Source organism: Biomphalaria glabrata, chromosome 9 (genome assembly GCF_947242115.1).
Source record: "Biomphalaria glabrata chromosome 9, xgBioGlab47.1, whole genome shotgun sequence".
Taxonomy (NCBI): domain Eukaryota; kingdom Metazoa; phylum Mollusca; class Gastropoda; family Planorbidae; genus Biomphalaria; species Biomphalaria glabrata.
This window is the reverse complement of record NC_074719.1, coordinates 44,597,036-44,624,040: the sequence shown is the minus strand read 5'-3', so window position 1 is coordinate 44,624,040 and position 27,005 is coordinate 44,597,036. Positions and strand designations below refer to the sequence as shown.

Genomic DNA, 27,005 nt, shown 5'->3' with positions numbered 1-27,005 from the left:
AATCTAGATCTAGTGTCGTGCTAAAAGTTTCAATAGCATTGTGCAAAACCTTTTAACAGTATTATGATAAAGTTGTCCACAGTATTATGTTAAAGTTTTCAACAGTATTATGCTAGAGTTTTCTACAGTAGTATGGAGTTTTCTACAGTAGTATGTTAAAAGTACTCTACAATATCATGTTAAAGTTTTCTACAGTATTATGCTAAAGTTTTCAACTGTATTATGTTAAATTCTTTAACAGTATTATGTTAAATTTTTTACCATTATTATCTTAAAGTTTTCTACAATATTATGTTAAAGTTTCTACAGTATTATGTTCAAGTTTTCTACAGTAGTATGTTAAAGTTTTCTACAATATTAAGCTAAATTTCTCAATAGTAGATAAGCTTAGCAGCTTACTAATTGTCTTCGTGTCATTTCAATAATTTTGTTTCATTCAAAAGTATGTGTTACTTCGCCGGCTACTTATTCTGTCCTAGATTGACATAAGTAATTGACCATTCTATGTCACGCCGTTTTGGTGCAATCCCTGGGATGAAAACTGAATGGATAGAATTCTGTTTGAAGGATGTTTGAGTCGTTCTGCCTCTGTAAAGAAAGTACTGAATGGAAAGACTTAGAATAACATCGGGTCGTATCCCACTGAAATAATGTGCATCACAGGTCAGACGTTCAGGATCACTGATGGTCCGTAGACTTACACTGCTTAAGTCTTCCGCTCAAAACTTAAAAATTACCTTTGCCTAATATTTGTGTCACGATTGTTATCTCCTTTTTGTTAAAAAAATACCGTCACATCGTCGCGCGATCTGAGAGAGAGAGAGAAAGAGATAGGAGTGGGGGCTGTCAATGACCTTTAAGGAGGGTACCCCCCCTGACAGTTTGTCTTTCTCTCCCTCCTCTGCTAAATGAAGTCACTGAAACTTAACGTTACCTTACCTCTGATGTCCAGGTAGCCTTGCTAGTTTTAGGAGGGCTGAATATTTTGACGAGGTGTTGAGACATTGATGTGTGTGTAGGGCTGAGAGATGGTGTGGGGCTGCTCCCTGGCCAGCTCGGGATGTTCATTCATTCACAGCCTTCAGTTCATGATGTAGATCTATGTTCTTTTCTCCCACATCAAGCCACTTTGTTGTTCGATTACAGCTTCAGTACTGTGTTTATACTGAACCGGTGGATCATGGAATAGATCTAGATGGAATAGATCTAGGCCTACTTGGATGTCAGGGATTTCTTACAGGCTGGTTCAGTTACTGAATATTTGGTGCAATTTTAGAAGTGCGTATCCGTATTTAGGGGCGTTAACTATACTGAGGCTCAGATATATTGCTATATCTATGAAGGTATAGGCCGCCAAAGCAACATTTTGATGTGACTTGACTACTCGATCTAGCAATACTGTTCAAGTATTGAAGTTCATGTGACTCGTTGACGCTCGGTGCATCAATTCAGGGATTACATTGGACTTCCTTCGGCAACATGTATTTATGGGCGGTCGTTGGATATAGTTTAGCTGTGAACTGATTCCTTTGGATAATTGATTGGATACAGGACACAACAGGGACTGAATACTACAATCTCATGAGCAAGATGATTCCGAACCACACGATCCTGCGACGTAACGTGGTCTCTCTGCTCACCTTTTGCAGGTAACATTTACGTACAATTTAAGCAACTAGTGAATTGGTCTCACAGTAACTAACAATAAAGAGAATATCCTTAACTCCTTCTCTCCCAACTGACGATACCAGCGTCGATTCCACCAGAATGTGGTAAATAATTACGGAGAGAAAGAGTTAATAAGTGCTACTGTTATGGATAACGTAGAGTGTGAAGGTTGAACACAGTGTCTCCCAAACTTTTTTTCCCTTAAAGGAACACTTCGCACATTTTTAGTATTTAGCGTATTTTTTATGAGAGATTATTTCACCTTATGGCCTACTAGTTAACTATTCCAGTAGTTCGTGGAACACCTATTCAGGCCTCGCGGAGCACTGGGGTTCCGCGGAACACAGTTTGGGAAGCACTGGTTTAACAGAATAACGCCTGTGAGACCTTCACATCACGTAGTCTATCAATGGTACTTGGTTTTTAGAGCGGAAGACATAGCAGGGCGATGTTTAAACTTTGGCTTGCAGTCCTGTGTGATCTTTTATAAATAGGAACGCAGTTCTGGAGTTGACTCTGTTCCCTTCGCGATAGCTTTGTTCTACTGCTTGACTGATGGAAATGTAGTATAAACAACTTTGAATATTTATTCTTTGCGTTTCCAAAAAAATAAAATGCGTTAGTTTGCTGTTATGTAATGTACAAGAATGAATGACATGTTGAGCCGTTTAAACAAAAAACAGAGTGCTGACCTGTAAAAATAGGACGATGTGTAAATAGGAGAAGCTTGATAGCGAGTTGGCTGACTCTCCACCAAACGCGTTACGTTATACAATGTGTTGTACTCATTGCTTTCCATCTTAATTATTGTGTTCTGTTATCGCTTCTCTTCTGTTTTCCCTTCCACAAACAAATTCTCACAGTGGCGTAGCTAGGGTGTGAAAGGAGGGGGATGAATTTTAAAATCCCCCCCTGGAGGGGACCCCCCAAAAATCTTCGAAATTGTTTTTTTTTATATATTAAAAATTGCAGGGGCCCCCAAACAGGTCAAGCCCCCCCCCCGGGCCCCAAATGATGGCTAATTCCTAGCTACGCCACTGGATTCTCATAGAGTTTAGCTGTATACTTCTTGGAATTAATGCCGCCTTCATCGGTTTCTCTTGAACCTTGACCCACATGTGCATATCTTCTTTTTTTTTAATCGCCTTCCTTGCTCTCATTCATCCAATGCACCACCGCTCCCAAATCCCAGATTCCCTAAATATCAGAACGTGTCTGTCAACATCTTCATTGAGTCCCAGCAGCAACTTTTTCCCCTTGCCTTTTAGCGTCCATTAAAACTTAAAGTTTGTCTTTTAAAAAAAAAGAAACGTGTTCTCCTCCCACTCAAATACAGACTTCCTAATGTCTTGACAGACAAGTTGCTAATGTCTAGCTAGACTGGTCCGTTGTATACAAATACTGTAGGCTCGCCCTGACTCCGTCCGCCTTTTAATAATGACCTCCCATCCGCCCAAGCTTTTTTTTTTTTTAAATTGTCTACACGAGACGACCATCGGATACCTGGGGAGCTTCATGTACTGGTCTACACAGTGCAGTATGTCATCACATTTCTGGCAGCTGACACGCATAATGAAGACTACTGGTACCAGTTGGTTTGAGAATGATTAAATAAAAGAGGATTTTTTTTTATTGTAGTTTATGATGAATAGATTGTTTGTTTCAGAATTGATGTTTCCTATTTGAATGTTGCCATCTTTTCTAAATATTCATTGGTTATATTTGGAGAGAAGGTAACAGGAAACAAAAGAGATAACGAGCGGAGTTTTTTCCTGTATTTTGTACACGAACTCGTAAGAGGCCCATGTGGTTCCTTTGTTTGGTAAACAAGGCAATATGTGGACCGGTAAAACTAACACAGTAACAATAGTTACTTTTAGAGATTTTAAAGTGTGAAAGGCAGAGTAAAGCTCATCCCTTTTTATATGCCCATTGCTAAAGATGATGTTATGTCACCATAATGTGGCCAGTTTAAACACCAACTGGCCACTGCAAACACACCTTAGGTAAACTTAGCATGAAGGGTAAACTGTTTAAATGCATAAAATATATCGAGAAAGCAATACGGGAGTAACTTCCTAAATAACCTAATTGCATTGTACTTTAAATTTACTCGAAAACATGTTTTCCAAAAGGGTTTGCTAAATCTGGCCATGTCTCAACTCAGTTGTTCACGAGTGTTATATCTTGATACTGTGGGACTACATCAGCGGCGGAATTAGCGCGTTTCTTTAACTTACCACGAGTGAATTCAGTGAATCAGATTGCAGGTCTACACCTCTCTATGTCACTACGATCTGCGTGCATGTGTTTGTGTATTTTGTCGGGGGTGGGGAGGTAGGGGTTAAAAGACAAAGAGGAAGACTTCAGAGCATCTCTTGTGAGGTTTCATCTTTGAAATTCTTTGTCTTTTCATGGCGAGAATGTCTGGCCTCTGTCTGGAAGAGTTATTTTCATACTCCAGGAAGTGATATCTGGTTTTGTTTCTTTCTTTAACATTTATCTTGAACCGTACTTCTATGCTTTGTGGTTTGCCTGACGATGACCTTATGCCTTATACCCTAACCCAGTGTTTCCCAAACTTTTTCCTTAACGGAACAAAAAAATCGCACATTCCAAGTATTTAGTGGAACACTTTGCTTTTTTTGTTTTTTAGAGAGATCAATTCACATGTTGGCCTACTAGTTAATTATTCCAGTAGTTCGTGGAACATCTATTCAGGCGTAGCGGAACACAGTTTGTGGGGAACACTGCTCTAACCCATTGATGTCCAAGCTTTGTTGGCCTGTGGGGCAGATTTGTATGTCTGACACGTGTCAATGACCGTATCTTCGCGAAAAATCGTCAGTTACCATGGGACCCGTTTTCTGCGCCTTCATTATGCACTATTCACAGACTGCCCTGGCCTGGGTTGCTGGAGACACTGTTTGCATAAAGTTCTGATTGATGAAATATTTAACACATATATTTATTAGGTGCGTGGAAACAAAATAAAATGAACTGATGCGAAATGCTCTTCTAATCGTTTCGTTTTATTATTACAATACCTCTATTCAAGACAGAACTTCATGGAACCTGAACGCGGATATAAAAAAACGGCTCTAACTGTTTTCCTAAAAATTGAACAGTCGATGTATAGCATTGAGAGATGGAGTAAAAAAAAAAAGGAATAGATCTAGATCTAAATTTATACTAGGTCTTCAGAGTTCTAAAGTAGAAGACTAGTTCTTGATTATATAATGAAAGTGCCAATGAATAATTACACAATTTGCAATGCCCAGCAGCCCAACGTGTGGCTGATGTTAGTACTTCGAGCTGATGCCTCCAAAGTACGAGCTCAATATACGGCTTGGGCAAGAAAAATATTCATGTTTGTTTACATTTTTTATTTGAAGTTGTATAAAGAGAGAGTGGAGGAGGTCTTGTCTTTTTATCAAAATGTATTTTTTTAAATGTTTCTCTTGTTTTGCGTTTCTTTCGACGGATATATTGAACGAACGTGTAAACTAGTCTACTGCTATTAAAGCCGTCATTTTTTTTTTTTTTTTTTTTTTTTGGTGACGGGCCATTGTCAAAGTGAGCCTGCAGTGTCATAGCACTTAATGCGATGTTCCGGGTTCAACTGAGAACAAGTTTGACACTTGTAGATCATACATCAGCATCGTTGTACTGTTCAGTGATCGCTGTTTCTACTGGCGCGCCTTGTCACCACACGACTCTAGTATTTTTTTATTTATTTTTTTTTTGCGGCTTATTCCTGGAATCGTAACAGGAAGATAAACGCCAGGGCGATGATCTCCCCTCGCTTATATAGTCAGCGCCCTTAGAAGTGTTTGGCCACTTGATGTCCAAGTGCTGGTCAAGTGGTCGTCAAAGAGAAGGGGGGGGGGGGGGAGCAGATATCGCATGACTGAGTGTTACTGGCAGTGAAAGGTCGTACAGATATAAAATGTTATTGGGTGTTACGTCATCAAGCTTGACGACACATGTCACGTGGTATATGAGCGCCCAGGAGAGAAGGTCGTTAACAACGGCTTTGGAAACATTGAAGAAATTATAAATCGATACTTTATTGACTAAATAAATAAGTTTTAGCTTTTCTATAGCGCTACTTTCATCCTTATAGCATGCCCAGAGCGCTATGGTCCAATCTCATTTGTGGACCAGTGGGGAGAATGTTTTCCGTGCTGCCTATTCTAGCCCCCTTCATGGGTAGCCAAGCCAAGGCAAGTTCAAGCGTACCTAGCCTCTCGACCACGCATCCCAGGCGCCATCTAGACTATTACATACTGTCAGAATTTTCCCTTTACAAATATACATCACCTCTTATTTGAAAAATAAAATGGAGGCTTTGTATAGTAAGATACAAAGAAAACGCTGTTTTAAAATAGGTTTAGCTCTTTATGAATTAAAAAAAAAATGTTCATCGTGAGTATGCTTTGATTTACAATGTTAGCTCATTTCCTTTTGGACTTCTTTCTTGACGAGTAGACCGATGAATGTCCAACCACATAAAATGGATAACCAATATATAAACAGGGTTGATAGAAGGTGTCATAAGTAATATAGATACTAACAGACTATGGGGAGTGGTGGCTGAGTGGTTAACAGCCTGGCTTCCGAACCTGGGGTCCTGGGTGCGAATCTCTGTGATGACTGGGATTTTGAATTTCGTGATTTTCACGGCGCCCCTGAGTACACCCAACTTTAATGGGTACCTGACTTAAGTTGGGGAAAGTAAAGGCGGTTGGTCATTGTGCTGGCCACATGACACCCCGAACGTTAACCGTTGGCCAAAGAAACAGATGACGTTTACATCATCTGCCCTATAGACCGTATGGTCTGAAAGGGGGACTTTACACCAAACAGACTGACCTAAAAACCTAGTTCTTAGCTCCGTGTAATCAAAGACTTTTGTGTCTACATTACCTCGGTCTGGTGAAGTACAAGATGAAGTGGCTTATTTTCACAATTAGATCCAGAATCAATAATTCTTGTCAAAGTTGTTTCAAAGTTTTCGCCTGGGAAGTTTCTTCATTTAGTCTGGACTAGGCAATGAGTCTGCCAGTGCGATGGACGGTCTCACGGTCTGCGATGTTTGGGAATTTCCCGTAGACACAAGCGATCTAAGTCTTGCTGTAGCTAGTGAAGGGTGCGGTGTGGGGGATCAACAGTCAGATCGATGTTTGATTATTATGGGAATCGTCTGGGCCTTGTCTGCCCGTATCAGTGCGTGTCTAGTTGTGTGTGTGTGTGAGAGAGAGAGAGAGAGAGAGAGAGAGCATGATTGATCTTTTTGTGTTGCCAATGTTTTACTCACGCTTTTTATCGTGCCAGAGGTAAAAAGAAAAAACAGTTGGGTTTTTCTAGTGAGACATTTAGCTTGGGTCTGTGTTGCTAGTAGAGCTGACGTCTGCTCTGGTGTTGTGACGCTCTCGCTGTAGCAGACGTCTGTTTTAGCCTGCATGGGGAATCGGGAGATGTCATTAGAGAGGAATATGGCCACGTGTCTGTTCCATTGAAGTGATACGTTTTGTGTGTGGATTACTTCTTGATTCTGCTCAAAAAGGAGTTTCCATTCATTTCAATCATTTGTTCTTTGTACTCTCGTGGATCGACTCGTATGCAATAAGCCTTTTTCCTGTTTTGATAACTACTGATGTGTTGAAGAACATAGATACACACTTTTCGAGTTTCTCTTTGTCTGAACTAACCTCGTCTTAGCTAGAATGTAGTGATAATACCTTTACGTAAATAGAATGTAGTGACTTATCGCTTAGCATGTGAAAACTTAAGATAAACACACACACACAAAATGTCTGGATTTTATAAACTGCGTCACAGAATACACAATAGAGTCTGATGTTTTCAAAAACATGAGTTTGTACACACATTACGATTGTAAATGCTGATAGATGTACTTATTTTATTGCGTGTATTAAATGAAATCTGTCAAGTAATATAGGTCTACTGTCGTAATATTCTCTGATACAAGTTTAAGGTCTGTCTGTTATTTGATAGAGATAAAAATTGTTTTTTACTAATGCTTAAATTTGGCAAGAATTTTCGGTATTCTTTGCTCTGGCTGAAACAAATGTTATAGAAGCTTTCTAACAATATTTTTAAATCACTGTTTTACTTATAAATACCGACGGCCAACGCCAGGTTCTTCGAACAAAATTATTCTTACATGACCCATTGTGTTAGACGATATTAAGTATCCCTGCTTATTTATTTGTACGTGCCTGTAAAGTCTTTTTGTCTAATTCCTCGTCTTTTGATTGGCCGTATCCTAAAAGGAATCCGTTTAGAAGGATTTTTATCGATTTGGACATTGGCTCTGATATTTACAGATCTCCCATTTTTTAGGAGGACGATTGGTATAAGCTCACTGAAGAAATTGCCATCGACTGGAAAAATGGAGATTGTTTTTAAAAAAAAAGAGAGAATCTGAGACAGCCAGCATCTGATAAAACACAGAGTGAGAGTGGACAAGTTTGTGGTAAAGAAGATCTGTAGTATAAGTAACTGATGAAACTAGACATTGACTGAGTAGAAGAAGTTGTGGGTGATACTAGCCGAGGGCCTTGGTCAGAAGAGTAATTGGTTAGCACCAAGATCGAGGCCACGTCCCGGTACTGGCGAACTGAAGTCACGTTGACACTATAGAACCCAGTGCTGCTTAACATTTGGGTTCAAATCTTCGCCTCCTTGGCGTTCAGTCGGGCGTCCCTTAGTCAACACAGTGGCGACGTGAAAGCCGCTGTGCTGGTCACATGACGTCCTCGTTGAACGTTGTGCGTAGAATTCATGGGCCTGTGGGTCATGGAGAGAAACATGGCCTCTTCAGTATGAAGTGTTCCAGCGCAACCAACGTAATGGCAGTTGAGTAGGTCTTGGGCCCCAAGTTCTTAAGATATGGAGCATTCACAGTACTAGACACTTGGCCATACTCTTAGGCAAAGTGAGAACATAGACCTTGAGCCACTTGAATTACTTCCCCTAGCTTTAACAACTGCCGTGACATTTGGGCCTACTACAAGAGGAGATTTAGAACTAATTAAGAAGTTTAATTGTACATTCGAATGTCCACATTACTAAAACGTTAGAACCATTCGTGTTTCCAAACAAAAAAAAAAGAGAAGAAAAAAAAAGGGGGGGGGGGGAGATTTGAACTTTGAACTACTCGAGCAAGACTAGTTCTCTCTTGTTAGTTTGATTGGGTGTGGGGAAAAAAAACTGACCGGAGCCTCTCCAATCGATAAGCGCCACGTCCTTTGTCTTATGAGGAGCATTCACTACTCGTTGTTGACTAGAGAAGAGGAGGGGAGAGATTGGGAGGGGAATTGGTTTGGGGGGGGGGGGAGGCTGATAAACGGTTTCGATCCGGGATGCCAAGTCAGCTATTACTGTCCAGCACTGTTTCAGTCACGGCTTTCAATTTGCGATTCAGGCACGGTGACGCAATCACCGGGAAGTTATTCACAGCCTCGCCTGCCATTGGTCTCGCAGAGCTAAAAGTTGATCACGCTTAGATGTCATTGGAATGTTGAGGTCGACAGTGTCACTACGAGATTCAAAGTCGTGACATTCATAACGTGACCCAAACATTGGTTTGTCTCCTGTGTCCAACAACTTCCACCAGTCTGTGACCTTGTGTTACAGTCCATTTGAAGTAATCGTGCATTCGCCTCCATGAGACTGGGCACATCTACTTCGCGATCACACTTACAACATATACTATGCAATGCACCTTGGAATAGGATGCGCTTAGCTTTGAGAATTGTTGTATTTGTTTGAAGGATGTGAAAGCTGACCCAACAACATAAATCATAAAGACTAAGACTGCTTTATTGATCCATACGGAAATTTGTTGTGATTACAAGGACTCTTTTCTCATATAAGCAATTTAGTTTTTTGACTGAAAAGATAATAAACAAGTATAGGCTGCCATATATTATATTTCATTCATTAGCATAAAGCGCTTGGCTTCGGGATCTCTGGGCACCTCTGAGTCCACCCAGCTCCAATTCAATGGACCTCATTCACCAATCGTAAACAAACAACATTTAGCCACGTGGTGCTCTATCTCTTCTATATAATTTACGATCTCATGTTTAATTCATGATGGTTGTCACGTGACAGTTTTTTTTCCGTCGTTTTATCAATAAGATCACGTGACTAAATGTTGTTTGTTTACGATTGGTGAATGAGATCCATTGGTTAGAATGATTGTGATTAGAAATGCAGCCAAAGTGACACTTGGCTTACGAATGTGAGTCAGTGCCAGTACACATTAAGTCTGGGCCACATCGCGAATCGGCTAGCTTTGACGTGGTCTTCATCTGTGAAAGCTACTGCTTAGCCTTAACTACTCGGCTTAAATGGTGTTCGTCAGCTGAGTGGAACTGTTAACGGTCATTGACTGATTCGCGAAATGACCACCTTACAGTCGGTCGATGTCCGGGAGTTTCGTAGGCTGACCGTTAATATGTTTAGATAGTTCAAGATTTGGACATCTTGGCTGTATGGTCGAAACGTATCAAGTATCTGTCATTAACACTGGGTGCCTTTAGGTCAATCTGCTAGTTTGTCCATCATTGTTTGAATACCTCTGGCCGGTCGTTGAACTGTTTACCGTAGCGATCACTCTACAGTGTAGCATTTTATTGATTCCTGGACACTTGACTAATCAGTTAGTATTTCATCGATCACTTGTGTATCTGCAGCCTTGTATCTTTGTTTCTTATAGACGCCCATTGTACTACAGTGATCATAACTATGGCATGGACCACATTGACGATACAAATGCAAAACATGGTTGTTAAAATCATAATCTCTGGGATAGAAGTTCTTCTACTGAAAAGGAATGTTAATAACCAGTCCGCCTTATTTTGCTACTTCCCAGATGTCGTCTTCGGTTATTGGATTTAATGAGTGATTCGCTTCCCTGTAATTCATTTAATACTTTTGTTATGAGTGATTCGCTTCCCTGTATAACATTGAGTTATTGGATTTAATGAGTGATTCAGCTGGTTGGCCAACGCAAAGAATGCTATCTAGATTGGGCAGAAATAAATCTTAACAGTGAATCCTTGTTGTTCTCGTGGACATGTCCTAACGCTCCTTGATCGGATTCCAAGTGAAAGTAGAGATCCCAGAGCGCGTGTTTTCTTTGAATGTGTGCCCCCCTCGTGCCTATGTGTGTGCGTGTGTCGGCCTCTCAAGATTATCCGTGACTTTTTTTTTTTTTTAGCTGTTTGGTGTTTTTGTTTTCGTTGCCACTAAGGATTTCACGATGGACGATAAAGGCTGACTTCACGCTCGTAGCCCACTTGTCCAGGGGAAAATAACTCACTTTCTTTACTTCAAGTGGTGCTACTTTTCTATCTCCCTTTGCGGCTTCACGCCTGTGGACAAGCCCTTACACCAGTGTTTTTATGTAGTTTCTGTGGCGGGATAAAATACCTTTAATTTGTCTTCTCTGGTCGGAGACGGGTTTTTTTTGTGTGTTATTTCTGGAGTAGGATTTATCTGTGGATGGACTGTGGAATGGACGAGGCGTCTCCTGGGAGATTGTGGATACCTCTGACTTTGGAAGAAAGGTAATTTGGTCAATGTTAGCTATTGGGGAAGTACATTCTAGTGAACTAGATGTTCTGAGTTTTGTTTTACATCTGTACATTTAGAGAAGTCAAGCTTAACTTGTAACTCGTAACTTTATCTTAAAGGTGAATAAAGATTTGTCTGTGTGTTTGTGTGAATATATATACAAAATTTATTCCATCTCTTTCTCCATCTCTCTCTCTCTCTTTTTTCCATCACTCACACTCTGTCTTTCGCGCTCCTCTCTCTGTATCTTACAGACACACCGCATTTTTTTAGACCGTTTCCTATTTGATGGCCGTGGACTAATGTTCTGGTCAATCAGTAGCGATATTTTTGTTCGATCGTCGCTGCCTACCTATTTCTTAGCAACTGGCAGTCTGTTTAGGTTCGAACCTTTTTACGTTAGACAAAAATTCTTTATTTCATACCACGCCATTGCTTACATAACTTAAATGTATTAACTTAAAACACACACACACAAAACCTGCAAGGTATTTTCGACACCATTATAACTATTGTTTCTCTTACAGCATAGCATTTGTTAGTGGCTTAACAAGATGGGAAATTAGGAATTGTGCCTGTTTAGTTTTTCTCTGTTGTAGCCTAAATTGCCAGAAAAGCGGACCAATACAACTGCTGGTCTTTTTGAAGGCTTATAATTATAACAATAGCATTCATCGTTTATTATTTCTCATCGTGGAGGCGCGGTGGCTGACTAGCCAAGAGCTTTGCTTCCGAACTTGAGGTCCAGGGCTCGAATCCTGGTGAAGATTGGGATTTTTAATTTCGGGATCTCTAGGGCGCCCCTGAGTCCACCCAGGGTACCTAACATTAGTTGGGGGAAAAGTAAAGGCGGTTGGTCGATGTGCTGGCCACATGGCACCCTCGTTAACCGAGGGCCACAGAAACAGAATGCCTTTACATCATCTTTACCCTATAGACAGACCGCATGGCCTGAATGGGGAACTTTACATTATTTCGCATCGTGATGACGGCGTTGACCAGTTGATTGAGTCCCGGAGTTGGAGTGATGAAGTGACGTACTAGTGAGGATGAATGTGAAGCAAAACAAAATGGTGGAGAATTGAACCAGCTGTTTTGTGTACACAATGCTATACCATCTTTGTGTACAGAGAAATAAGATGGTGCCTGTTTTCAGTCGGAGGAGAAGCTTCTCGTGGTATATCATAAGCGCTACTGTTCTTTGTGCATTGTATTCAAGTCTCATCTCTTAATACTCTACTACTACTTTATCAACGCAGCACCCTGAACGCGCTGTTTGACCTCAAAGTTCACACACACACACACACCCATGTTGATGAAGGTATATTACATAAATTGCGTTTTACTCTTGTTCACTGCAGGCTAAAGCCAGCTCCACCTCACGCGCGCACGTACACACTCACGCTGGCGCCTACACGCTCTTAACCCATGAGCCCAATCTAAGCCATTGTTTCGCGGTGCGGTTTCCCCTGTGTTCCAGCATGTCTGAGTCCGATACATCACGTTAATTGATTGGTAAGGATCAACTGAATGATTCGTTTCGCCCTGATGGATTATGTATGCTGATAGTTGTCTGGCTGGGGGAGAACTTGATGAATCACATTTATTCTCAGAGTGAATAGACAATTTCACTCTCCCGCGCGGCCCCCTTTTTCCTCGCGTGATTTCATTTTCAGTTGTGTTAACGTTGTTACTAGTTTGACTTGTATTCCGTAATCTCAAAACTCATTCGTGTAAAATGTTTCCTGCTGTTTCGGAGTAGACCAAATACTCTTTAGAAAGGTTTCTCGTTAATTCTCTGCAATATTGGAGATATCTACAAAGCATATATCTACTCACTCTGTCTGATTGTCTGTCTGTCTGGTAAAACGGTGGAACATATTTTTTTCTCCCATTTCCCATTCTCGGATCAAGCTCAAACTTTGCAAAATTATTCATTGTACCTGACAAGACAAGAATCAGTTTAAAAAAACAACAACAACCAATTAGTTAAATAATTATTGGTGATAAATTATTTTGTTTGATAAGGGAATAACCGCTACTTAATGAAAGATGTGGATGTATATGTGGATTTTACCCTCTAAGGGTTTGTTTTCCCATTTCTTACTCTCGGATCAAGTTGAAATTTTGCATAATTATTTATAGTCGTCGACAATACACGAATCAATCAAAAAATTAACCAATAAGTTAATCAGTTAGTACTAATTAATTAAGTTTTGTTTTGTATGTCAGAAGGGGAGCTAAACTCTGCCATTTTCAGTTATATGACAGTAATAAGCATTTCTTTATTTTGGATAATCTTTCTTTTAAAAAGTAATTTTTTTTTTCTTTTGCTTGTTTCGATACACTCAACGATGCCTGGGACGCCGAAGTGTATTTCACACTTGCCAACTACTTAAACAAAGAGTTGTGTTATAATTTGAACAGTATCTTACTGGGATATAGTTGATCCTCGTATCAGATCTCCTGTACTTTCGCTACCTAATCGCTCATTTGTTTTCAAACAAGTTTTCAGTAATGAAATGAAAGTCTTAATACTTCCTTGAAATTATTTTCTGATGCAAACACAACGGGCTTAGGATAATGGATTCTGCAGTTCTTAAAAAGTGCACAAAATTTAGCATGTACTATTTCAAACAACAAAAAAACAACATAGCTTATCGACATACTCGCTGTTTTTAAATTTTCCGCCATGTTTGAAACTCTCCACTAGAAATCGAACACAAAGATACAAAGTATCAGTCAGTGACACCATCAGTGGTTCTCAACCCTCTTAAGCTCGGCGACCCCTTTTTACAATCCCCACTCTGCGGCGACCCCCATCCACACAGCAATAGAAGAAAAGACACAAAAAAAATCCATATTTTCGATGGTCTTAGGCGACCCCTGGCAAATCGTCAATCGACCCCCAAGGGGGTCGCGACCCACAGGTTGAGAACCCCTGATCTAGACGATCGAATGAGATTGTGTACTGAAATATGACACTGTCGCTGGCACGGCCGTCTCTAAGTTGACGTGAGCTCAAAGCTCTGTTTTCCTACTGTGTATTACTTTTTCGCTTCTTGCAATTTTTTTTTAAAATCCTGTTGTACAAAGCTTATACCAGCCCACTCTGTCTGGTAAAAAGTATATACACGTTATTGCTCCCACATCAATTCTCGGATCAAGTTGAAAATTTGCCACAATTATGTATTGGCATAGGCAAGACATTAACCAACAAGTCAATTAATTGCTGGTGATTAATTATTTGGTAGATACCAACAAAGGAAATGGATACTTCAGTATTCACTGATGTCTTTAGTACTTTAGATAATTGAACACGGTATTTCTCTCACACCCATTTTTGGATCAAGTTGAAGCTTTAAACAACTAACAAAACATGAATCAATTTTTTAAAAAAATTAACCAAGTAGTAAATTATTGATATTGAATAAGGGAAATGATGCCTACATTATTGTGAGATATCGTAAGTGCGGAGTTCTTTCCCTTAGATAAGCTTTGTATTTTTTTAAAAGGATTTTTTTTTAAATTTTTGGCTTGTTTTAAATTATAGTTGGCAGTTTATAGTCTGGTGTGTACATGAGGCTACTAGTAACTCATGATATTGGGGATTGGCTCGTAAAGACAAGAAACTGAACTTGAAATGTTGCCAACTAGAGATTTAATAAAATGAGCTACACACGGACGAGCTTGGACAATTGGATTGTGCTAAAAAGTGATTTACATCTATACATTCTAGAATATATATATTCTGCATGGTCGAGAGGCCAAGTGCGCTTGAACTTGGCTTGGCTACCTAGAAGGGGGCTCGAGGTTCGACACCCGACTCGGGCAGAGTTGTGTTTACTGAGCGCCCAAAGGCAGCACGGAAAACAAACTCCTAGATACTTCCTCCCCCCCCCCCCCCCCCCCACCGGTCCACAAATGAGATTGGACCAAAAGCGCTCTGAGCATGCTAAAAGGATGAAAGTAGCGCTATATAAAAGCTATAATATATAAAAGCTAATATATATATATATATATATATATATATATATATATATATATATATATATATATATATATATATATATATATATATATATATATAGTTCGTCCTTCGTAGTTCGATGATGACTACTTTTGTCATCCAGGGGGCTGAGGGCTTTGCACTGGGGTTTTGTGCCTCCTCATGTGGCTGGTGAGACCTATGTGAGCCCGGAATGTTCGGCCGCACACTGGGCAGGTTATTCCAGCTGGAGCTAGTGTCATTGGCCTTGCTTTTCTTCTCTGGCGTTTTTCTTCTGCCAGCGTTGTTCTTTTTTCCTCAGCAACCTGTGCGCCAGTTTTCACAGCGCGACGCCATGATGCTCTGTCACGTGCCTCTGTCTCCCAGGTGCCTGGGTCTATGCTGAACGCCTTCAGAGAAGCTTTGATGGTGTCCCTGAAGCGCTTTCTTTGAACCACCTTGCGAGCGCTTTCCTTCGCTTAGTTGGCCATACAAGAGTCGTTTAGGGATGCGGTGGTCTTCTGTAGACGTGACCTGCCCATCGCAGCTGGGACTGCATCAGGATAATGTCATAGCAAAGTTCTACGAAGAACTAAACTCCACCTTACTTGATATTCCAAAAACAGAAAAGCTACTCATTCTCGGTGACTTCAACGCAAGAGTCGGCTCTGACCATCACATCTGGAAAGGATGCGCAAAAAAAAAACCTAGCTATTTAAAGGTTTTTTCGTTATAGATGATAATCTCTTAATAGCTATTAAATGGAAAACCTAAGTATTTAATGAAACGGTGATTGTCTTTATCTACGTTCAACCCATTCTGTTATTAACAAAAATATCACAGGTCTAAATTCCTCACGAAGACCTAAGCTTGTCACATGTGGAAGTAAATAGTGTCGACTTTTAATGCTGAGCTAGATATCAAGTTAAAATCTGTGCATCGAATCTGTTTTCGTGCCAGGATATCGCGTCATTCCACATCAAGTCTAATCCTGGGTGAATCCCAACCTACTAGTCCAACCGACGTTGCTACCAAGCATATCAATGTGTCTGAATCTGTTTGGAGCTCTCGTGGATTTGTTGTTGAAAATCTCACCTTCGATTCCGAAGATTAAGGCTGAGTGCAGTGTTTCACATAAACCACGCAAGCCCAGTTGCGACCCGCATATTTTTTTTCCACATCTGATGCAGACAAAGCCGTTGTCCGCGGGGTGGGGGTGGGGGGTGTCTATTTAATAAGGTTTCTTCACGTCTCTTCGCCCGGCGCCTTCGACGTAGGGGTCATGGAGGTCACGCTTCGCCTGGCTTCCACCGTGACCTCCTCTATGTCGAAGGCGCCGCTTCCACACGGGCTTTTCTTTGGGCCTTCGTGAGATCTCTCCGTCACTTTCAGAGGGCCATCTGTTGCCAGTTGTTTTTTTTTCCCCTCTATGTCAGTGATGATAAAGGGAGCATTAATTGTTAGATGATGAAGTAAGGGAGCATTAATTTTCAGTCTTGTAAACTGATGCAAGATAAGCGTCTCTGTCCAAAGCAATGTTAAGAACGAGAGACGACTCCAGGATGCCAGAGTGTAAGGACGTTTTTTTTTTTGTTGTTGTCAGATGTGTTTAAATATCTGTTAATTTCATTTCAACTCAAGTTGCGTTTTTCTATAGTGCAATAAAAGTTCTATTTAGTATTGTCCACAAAAGAAGTTTATTCCATTTATTTTAAGTATTACAAGTAAACATAAACGCCTTCATCGGTTTAGTTGTCTACTAGCAATCTGGTGCTACAAGTCAACCACCGACTACAACACTTGTGGGGGGGGGGGTCTAGTTTAAGAATCAAAGCAGATATCAAGTAACTCTTCCATTGAACTTTTTAAATTCTATACAAAAAAAATGCAAGGACTTAACTTACAAGTGTAATTTTGTGGTCATCGTTACTAGTGGGGTTAAAGCCAGAAGCGTAGCTAGGGTAGGCCCTGAGCCCTGGCTCTAGAATGCCTCTTCACCTCCTCCCATGAAGGAGAAAATAGATCGACTGTTAGAAGACATTTCAGTGTTACATGTATGTACCAGTTTTTATTTTTTACAAGTAACAAGTGTCATCGAAGTCGATTCTTGTACTTCTTCTTAATTGTAGGTTAATAATTGACTGCCTTTCAATGGCCTTTGTGGGGGACCTTATTAGTCATGGGCTTTAACTTGTGAATGTACGCTCGAAGCATCAAAGATCTCCCTTTTTTTTTTTAATGGTCAATCTAAATGCTGCATCAGGGATGAACTATCGCATTGTACAGTTGAGCGTCAGTATTGCCACTGAGTTTGTGTTTGTGTGCTCACATTTGGGTTTTAGACTAGCCCAAAGCCAATGGTTTTGTTTTGTTTAGTTTTCGTTATCTGTTGGTTTTTAGACTTGACATTTCTCTTGAGTAGCAGCTTTGTGTTGTAACTCTCCTCCAGAGACAGTGGTTTAATGTTCAAAATGGGGGGGGGCGGGGGAGGGGGCTGAGCCTCTATGTGATGTAAACAGATATTGCGATGACGTCTTTCTCGTGGAATTGAAGGGGGGAGGGGCGTTGGAATTTGAAGCGATACTTTACTCCACCCCCCCCCCCCCCAACTATCTTTCCTGTTTTTTTATGTGTTTGAGTTGTTGGTTTGTCAGTGGACGTCATTAGCAAATTTTTGTATTTGTGTGAGTGATCGCCCTTGGCACGGAATTCCTTTATCTGGCTGGATTGTCTGTGTCAATGTGTCTGCGTGGGAAGAAGTTTGCGCTTGTTTGTGTATGATTCTAGATACGTGGCATTGTCGTCATTGGTCTGAGTTATAGACACATACATGCTTTCCCTGTTTCTTGTTCTCGGTCACCACATTGCTGGTTGTCGGACCCCGTGCAATTCTTTGTTTCACATTCCACAATTTGTTTGACCATTCTCACCGGGGACACAGCATGTCTTCTGACAAGACCATTGTTGCTTTGTAATACAAGCGTTAAACTTTATGTCTTGTAGTTATAAACAAAACATGGGGTAGGGGTATTAATACTATAATGATCTCAACATGACTCGAGTTTGATAGCTGATAGTAACAGTGGATGCTGGAGATACAGTCATTGTTTAGTATTCTTTATCTCTACATGCCGTAGTCCTGGTCTATAAATAGGGTAGACAATAGAGTAGGAAGGAAGGGACGGTAAAGGAATTTATAAAAAAAAAAAGATGAAAAGAATAATGTAATTATAAAAATAACTTATTTAGAACCAAAAAAAAAGTTGGAAAGAGAAAGGAAGAATGAAAGAGAAAGTTGGTTACAAGTAGAAAGAATACAATGAAACGACAGGAAGAATGAAAGAGAAAGTTGGTTTCAAGTAGAATGAATACAATGAAACGACAGGAAGAATGAAAGAGAAAGTTGGTTTCAAGTAGAAAGAATACAATGAAACGACAAGCAGAATGAAAGGAAGAATGAAAGAGAAAGTTGGTTTCAAGTAGAAAGAATACAATGAAACGACAGGAAGAATGAAAGAGAAAGTTGGTTTCAAGTAGAAAGAATACAATGAAACGACAGGAAGAATGAAAGAGAAAGTTGGTTTCAAGTAGAAAGAATACAATGAAACGACAGGAAGAATGAAAGAGAAAGTTGGTTTCAAGTAGAAAGAATACAATGAAACGACAGGAAGAATGAAAGAGAAAGTTGGTTTCAAGTAGAAAGAATACAATGAAACGACAAGCAGAATGAAAGGAAGAATGAAAGAGAAAGTTGGTTTCAAGTAGAAAGAAAGAATACAATGAAACGACAGGAAGAATGAAAGAGAAAGTTGGTTTCAAGTAGAAAGAAAGAATACAATGAAACGACAGGAAGAATGAAAGGAAGAATGAAATAAACAGAAAGAGGAAATGTTAGTGAAGAAAAGAGAAAGAAAGAACGAGCAATAAGAGGCAACAACAAACAAAAATAGAAACGTTTTATGCTGATTGTTTAAAAAAAAAAAAAAAAGAAAGGGTGGTGGGCTGAGGAAGGGGTGTAACTCTTGTCAGACTATTATTATTATACATTGTCTATTTCTGGCGATGACTGCAATGCTTGACCTTTGCCCTATCAGCCAAGAGGTTTCCCCACGTGCATAACGATCTCCATTATTAGATTGATGGGTACTTTGGCTAGTGACGTATCAGTGACTGGATACATTGAAAAGGGACCAAAGAGGAGACTGTAACTAAGGCCAAAGACTTGGTGAAATTTACATCCACAGAGGAAACATCCGGAGACGTCTCAGTAGCAAGCTGTATGTACATGTGTACATTTCGAACTACTATCTGATACTTACATCGACCATTTACATTGTAAAGCCAATGAGTTGAGGGGAACAAAAAGGGGGGGGGTAGACATATTGATTGACGAGACAGAAATTCTATTTAGTTCGTTGTCTGGTCTGATAAATCGACACTCTCCACCCCCCACCCCTCGCCGTCTACTCCACGTTGTATTTTGGTTCGTCCGCCAGTCTCCACTACAGTGTCCACAAGAAAGTGATGCAACTTACTTCTTTAGCTCGAGTCTCCTTGTCCTACTGCCCTTTTTGTGTCAGGTCACATGTCGCGTGTAGTTATTTTTAGACACCCGAGGGGAGAGAGAGAGAGAGAGAGAAAGCTGGGAATGAGCGTCAATCTGATTGCTTCCCTTGAAACCCACCTCTCCAGGGAAACAACTGGATGGCCCGACGCTGATCAATGATGTGTTTTATACGGATAAATAGAATACTTAGTTTATAACAGCCTCCTTGCGACATAATGGTGAGCCCCAAGGTTTTCGTAATATGGCTATGCCTTACGAAGACGCATGTGTTAATCTAATTCTATGAAGAAACCACCGCCATCGATGCCTCTGGCTAAAGGCGCCCTACCCGTCACATGCCCCAATGTAGAATACGAAATATTCATTGATGATACACACAATAGACCCAGGCATCTTCAAGTATTTACATGTTTTCATTTGTATTGTTAAGTTAGCAAATGTGATTTTTCAATAAGGCGTCCTTGACATTGTTTATGTGGCCTCCCCCCAGTCTTCAGTGTCTTATTTTTACTTTAGGTTCCATAATATCACCACTCAATATCGCTTTCTCTTCTTTTTTTTTTTACAAAGCTTATATCAACTTACTCTGTCTGACTTGCCAAAAGTGTGTACACGTTATTTCTCCGACACCCAATCTCCGATCAAGCTGAAATTTTGCACAATTATTTCTTTTACCTGACAACACAAGAATCAATTTAAAAAATTAACCAATTAGTTAAGTATAACTATTGGTAAAAAAATATTTTTTGGTTGGTATCTCAAACAAGGGAAATAGCTAGTACTTCACCGAAGTGGTGATATAAGCTGAATAAGTCCCCTTTTCAAGGGATAGAACTAGTACTTGACTGAAGTGATAAGCTGAATTAGCCCCCTTTACATTAGGTTGTCGTCTGAGGCTTAGTGAACACATACATGAAATAGAAACAATAGATAAACTAGACAATCTTCCATGTCCATAGACTCTTCGCTATCAGAGTGTTTTCCGCGCTGGCTTGAGAAGCCTGAGAAGGCTTTAGCCCACAAGTTCAATGTCAGGTCGTTCCTTTTTTTTTTAAAGTACATTTTTCAAAAATGATCACCCAGATACCCCATTTCAACTGGTCCTGACAAGCATTAGAATTATAGCGTATATAGAGAAAGCTAAAAGCATGAAATTGCGCTAAACAAAAACAATTAGTAAAAATACTTCTAATCGCACAGGTTTACTATTGTTCGTCTAGCTCTATTACAATATTAATTACATGTCTGATTCAGATTAATTAATACACTTAATATAAGCTTTTATTTAATTATATATATATATATATATATATATATATATATATATATATATATATATATATATATATATATATATATATATATATATATATATGTATGTATATATGTGTGTGTGTGTGAGTGAGTGAGTGAGTGCAATCTAAAGACTGTGACCCGGATCAAAACGACCAAAATGTATTGTTCATCAGTTTTTTAATGTGATTGTGTTTAATGTGAATATAACCTCTGAACTGGGGGGGGGGGGTTGAGTTGAACCTGGGAAAGACTTCCCACCCTGCTAGTGCCATGAATCGAGAGACTTTGTGTGAGGTGAGTAGGTCGAAGGCGGATCCTTGGCTGGCACTATGTACTGTTTCCTTAACTCTTTCTCTCCGTAATTATTTACCACATTCTGGTGGAATCAGCGCTGGTATCGTTAGTTAGGAGAGAAAGAGTTAACTTACATCAGTGATTGGGTGGGAAAGCTTGCAAGCTGGTATGATTTTGAGATGCATTGATTGGCGAAATCTTGTCAATTGTCCTTCAGACTAAAGAGCTTACAGAATTTTGTTTTCAGTGTCCTTTGCATGTGGGGTCGGCATTGGGAAGTACAACCCCTGTGTGTGCTCTCAGTTGACATGACGTTGCAGTATTGGCGGGGCGGGGGGGGAAGGGGAACATATTTCTAACGGCTGATCAATAACTACGTCTGCGTGTTTGTATGGACATCTGGCGACTGGCACGTGACCTGGTCTATTAATAGCCCAGCTCGCACTTGTCTTGGTTTCCTTTTAACAGGAGGTGGATGAGTTAGCGCGCGCGTGTGTATCAAAGTGTGTGTGTGTGTCTGTGTTTTGGAACTGTCGATATTAGAAAAACGTGTGTCTGTGTTGAAACAGGTGATATTACAATACTTGTGTTCGCGCGTGCGTGCGTGCGTGTGTGTGAGTGGTATGTGTCAAAGCTCTTCGCATTCCTGACATACTTAACACTGTGTATCATGAATAACATATGTGTTATACATTTGTGAGCCGCGTCCAGTGTATTGTCATCGGATTCATGTTGGCGCTGTGTGTGAACAAGACGCGTCGATAACAATCTAGTATAGAGGTAGAATAGATCTAGGCCCATCTGTAGGGAGACTGTCATTAACGTATGCTTTAAAAATTAGCATCAGGCCCTAGACGTGTAAGAATAATAGTGAATAATAGATTCTCTCTCTCTTTCTCTCTAAACTTGGTGACGTGTGTCCGCATTGTGCCGTTCTTATGCCAGTGACATGTCATAATTTCTTGTCATCGGGTTGAACTGTGTTCCTGGCGTAAGGTCAGTCCTGGGACCATTATTCCCGTGCAGCCAACGGCTTCGTTCCCTGGCACCAGGAGTGGGGCACATTTCGGCACATTAGCGTGACACCCCCTCCCCTAGCCTCGCCGGGGACAACTGGGTGTGCATCATTCAACCAAATTCGCCAGGGCCCCCAAGAAGTGACTGGTTTTGATTTGTGATCGCGTGGGAGTTTTAGCCTGAACAGCGATTTATTGAGCTACGGGATTACCAATCAACGCATTGGACATGTTGACTTGGGTTTTACGTAACATCGGAACATACCAGAGGAGTTTATCATTGGCCTATTAAAAGCAGCTGCAGTCAAGGCAGGGAGAATAATTACATGCTGTCGCTGTGTTTAGCTTATCATTCGACCTGTACGGGAATAGAAACTTCCATTGTTTATAGGGGGATAGGATTCAAACTCACGCCTTGTGTAGCGTAGCCATGCTGATGTTGTAGATCTGGTATGTGCTCAACGTAGTGCTGACCACCCCACGGACTTTAAAGGTAATTCATGAATTCAAGAATTTTATTATTAGCTACAGTGTGCTGCCAAGTTCTTATTGAACTATTGCCCGTATTCTTATATTAACTGTGTACTGCTGTTGATATGTTGACGTTACTATTTATAGACTCGGTCAGCAGACCTGAAATCACGTGACAAGTGCGTTGACCGTCATGTGTTTTTTATTTATTACTGATACTAGGGTATAATCAGTGCTTCGACTTCTGGGTCTTTTGTCCTAGATCTGGCTTTTTGAAAAAAAATCGTATTTATTTTATGCTGTTGAACAAAATCAAACATAATTATTTGTTATACTTTATTTAATATGATTTAATATCACTACATGTGTATAGTAACAGTATCTGGATATTTTTAAAACAGAATAGGAAAGAGAATACTGAATGTATAGATTCATTGAACTGAGATGTTCGATGCTTCTAAGCCAGATTTTTTCCCCCCACCTCGGCCTGGGTGTTTCTAGAATTTATGTACTTATCAACTTGATCGCATCACCCAGCTGAATGATTTCAGTTACAGCCAGGAACGTAATATTTATCACGATGTGCTGTCAACATGAGCCTCTTATACTTTGCTGTCACAGAGGTTCAGAGGCGTTGTGAGGGGGGAAAGGGGGGTCATGATGCAGAGAGGCACCTAAAAAATACAACTATTGTAGACATTTTAGTTAGGTAATACATTCTAAGGTTATTTGTATTCTATTATTTACTACGTTTTCTATATACGCCTAGATTTCTTTGCGATATTCATGGGGAATGGGGAGGGCGCCAATAAAGTGCCTCGCCCCGGGCGCAAGTTTTGCTCACTACGCCTCTGCGAGATGTTACCTTTACCTCCTTGGTTTACAGGGGCGTTTGCCCTCTTCTCCCCTGGTCAGAAGGTCACATAGACAAACCCACTGTTCTGTTTATAGCTGGGCAGGCGGTTCCCTCATCTTCGCTTTAGCCCTTACGGTGATTGGTTCTTGTTGAGTTCAAGCTACAATGTTGAATAATTGAACTTTAAGCCGAGTAAACACAATGATGGTATTACCGGTTATAAATGTTCAACTTTATGATGACTATAAATTACGCCTTGGTGCTTAGGCTGTTATGTTCTAGGAATAATGTTGTACCGTCATTCGTTATTTCTGCATATGAATAGACCTTTTGTTGGAATGTTACTGTGTGCTCCGGTTTTTTGTTACACAGGTTGAAGTCTTTGACTCCATCTTAGCTATCACTTATCTCCCCCCCCCCTTTTATTTCTATTTCCCCCCTCTCTATTTCTCTCTTTTTCTTTCTCTCACACACGCACACATACGCACACATTTACCTTTCTAAACTTTCCATGCACAAGCTCATACACCTATTTTAAAACTGAAGAGAAAGCAAGTTATTACAGATTGGTGTGGTGTACCCAATCATCACACACATCATAATAAAATGACACATGCGTTTCTTCATGCAGGTTACTGTATTATGCTTATACTGACATAGACTCGAGTCAAATTCATTCTGCGGTTTAAGTCACATATTTATTTTGTTGTTATTCCTTATCTTATTTTATATAATACAGACGTTACTTCAAAAAAGAAGATGATTACGTCCTATTTGTCAACAATGGTTATGTGGCAAAATTTTTAAGTCGCTGCTTGGGCTGCGAAGCCACGGGAAATACTGCATTCATCATAAATTTTCAGACTCGAATACCAGCTCTATTATTATTTTGACAGTAGTAAGAAAATATTTTTTTTCTTTTTTTAAATCTTGAGTGTTGTGTTTGGTTACTACAAATAGGACCAAAAAATAAAAAGTGGCTTCAATGGTTATGTGGCAAAATTTTTAAGCGCTGCTTGAGCTGCGAAGCCACGGGAAATACTGCATTCATCATAATAATTGAAGGAGCAAGAGAAGGTTAACAAATGTGTCAACATTACATTTTACGGTGATGAGATGCCCTTGCTTATCAGTGATTAGTCCATTGGTCTCTCTGAGATTCCCGATCTCCAAACACACATCTGCTTATGTTGTTGTTTTTTTTTGTTTTTTGTTTTTTTTTTTTTTTGCTCTTTAAACCCTACAGCATTTTTGTTTTTGACCTTCAGTTTTGAACTCGCTTACCAAAGGGTTCCAAAAAACTGCGTTGGCCTCCTTCAGTCGTAGAACGACTTTGGCTCATCCCGAACACTTTTTTCATGTGACTGTGGAGCCCCATTTTGGAGAGGCCATCCCGTCCACAAATATCGCAGGTTAAGTTGGCTTCCGCTTTAGTGGTAGAGAAGCCGGGCATTTTTTCGTTTGGTACGCTTTTCTGCCAGAGTTGAGGTCCATGTTTTTTCTCTGCCCATAGTGTTTTTGGCCACCATCTCTCCTCCGCGTAGAGCGGTCTAGGTCTATGTCCTCCTAATGGTCAGTAACGAACTGCGTATGAGAAAGAATGAAAAGAACCCCCAGTTCACAACTTTCATCCTTTCTTTCTACTTAATTTACAAACTTTTTGTTGTTGTTTCTGCTCTATGTTGAAAGCGCCATGAGCCAACCCTGGGCTGTGAGGGGGCTGAGTGGTTAAGCGCTTGGCTTCCGGACCTGGGTTCGAATCTCGGTGAAGACTTGGATTTTGAATTTCGAGCCAACCCAACTCTAATGGGTACCTGACATTAGTTAGGGAAAAGTAAAGGTGGTTGGTCGTTGTGCTAGCCACGGGATACCCTTCTCGTTAACCGTTGTCCAAAGAAACAGATGACCTTAACATCATCTGCCCCATAGATCCCGAAGGGGAACTTTACTTTTTTTTCTACGAGCCAACCCTATTCTGTTTGTTGAGGAGGCTATAGAGATGTCATTATTATTCCTTTTATTACCTAGAGATAATGAAGGGCTAGAAACATTGAGCGCGGGTCGCAGTGTTGTGATGAACTGGTTTCTTTCCCCCAACAAGTCGCCTCTGTCAACATTAGGCGGGAAGTTCTCTTTGTGTGTGTCGGCTAAGTAAAACTGTTCATTTCTGAAAATGATTCTAGAACAAAATGTTTATTCATAAAAGATGAACCTGTTTTATGACGTTTTCAGTCAGTTAATGAGGCACACGTTTGCCTTTTTTTTTTCGTCCAAATTTAGACAATTCTCTCTCTTTGACTCCTCCTTCTCCCTTATACATTTCTTTCTTTCTTTTATGCCCTCCCCATTTCTCTCTCTTCTTTCTCTATCTCTTTTTGTGTCTCTCTTATCTCACTCTCCCATTTCTGATGCTCTCTCTCTCTTCCTCATTCTTGCCCCCTGTCTAATAACACACATGATGAATAGAAAATCAGAATGTTCTAATAAAGATGTAAAAATACAATTAACCGAATTTTTGCCACGTAGAAGGGAAAAAAAAGAGTTTCAATTAGCAGGAAAGAATTTAGATTACATTTTGTAGTGCCTCTCATTTCTTTTATGTACTCAGCCCACACACACACACACACACAGACATGACTCTTTTTTTGTTGTTGTTGTCTAAATGATAACATTTTTTAAAAAAATCACTTTTCTAAACACAAGCCTTCAATTGTTCTTGTGTTACTCTCTCTCTCTCTCTCTCTCTCTCTCTCTGTCTCTCTCTCTCTCTCTCTTTATCTCTCTGTCTCTCTAAAAGCTCTAATGGTTTCTTGTCTTTAGTCGTTGTATTCGATATCCCCATGTCTCTCTGTTAAATATCCCCATGTCTCTCCGTTAGATATCCTCATGTCTCTCCGTTAGATATCCCGTGTCTCTCTGTTAGATATCCCCATGTCTCTCCGTTAGATATCCCAATGTCTCTCTCTGTTAGATATCTTCATGTCTCTCCGTTAGATATCCCCATGTCTCTCCGTTAGATATCCCCATGTCTCTCCGTTAGATATCCCCATGTCTCTCCGTTAGATATCCCCATGTCTCTCCGTTAGATATCCCCATGTCTCTCCGTTAGATATCCCCATGTCTCTCCGTTAGATATCCCCATGTCTCTCCGTTAGATATCCCCATGTCTCTCCGTTAGATATCCCGTGTCTCTCTGTTAGATATCTTCATGTCTCTCCGTTAGATATCCCCATGTCT

The 27,005-nt window shown here is 40.2% G+C and overlaps 1 protein-coding gene across 8 annotated transcripts in view; it reads left to right on the top strand.

The window, feature by feature from the left end:
* Window positions 1–27,005, top strand: part of LOC106058359 (ras-specific guanine nucleotide-releasing factor RalGPS2-like) — a 194,897-nt gene that overhangs the window by 88,512 nt on the left and 79,380 nt on the right. The window contains exon 1 of one of the 8 annotated variants that reach the window (XM_056042391.1): window positions 1,190–1,649. The exons of 5 other annotated variants lie outside the window; for them this stretch is intronic. In XM_056042391.1, coding sequence (XP_055898366.1) covers window positions 1,582–1,649 — 68 coding nt within the window. In that variant the 5' untranslated portion in view covers window positions 1,190–1,581. Of the gene's footprint in view, window positions 1–1,189; window positions 1,650–10,944; window positions 11,274–22,399; window positions 22,935–27,005 lie in introns of those variants that run through there. 2 more of the 8 variants (XM_013215770.2, XM_013215773.2) reach the window with 2 other exon arrangements.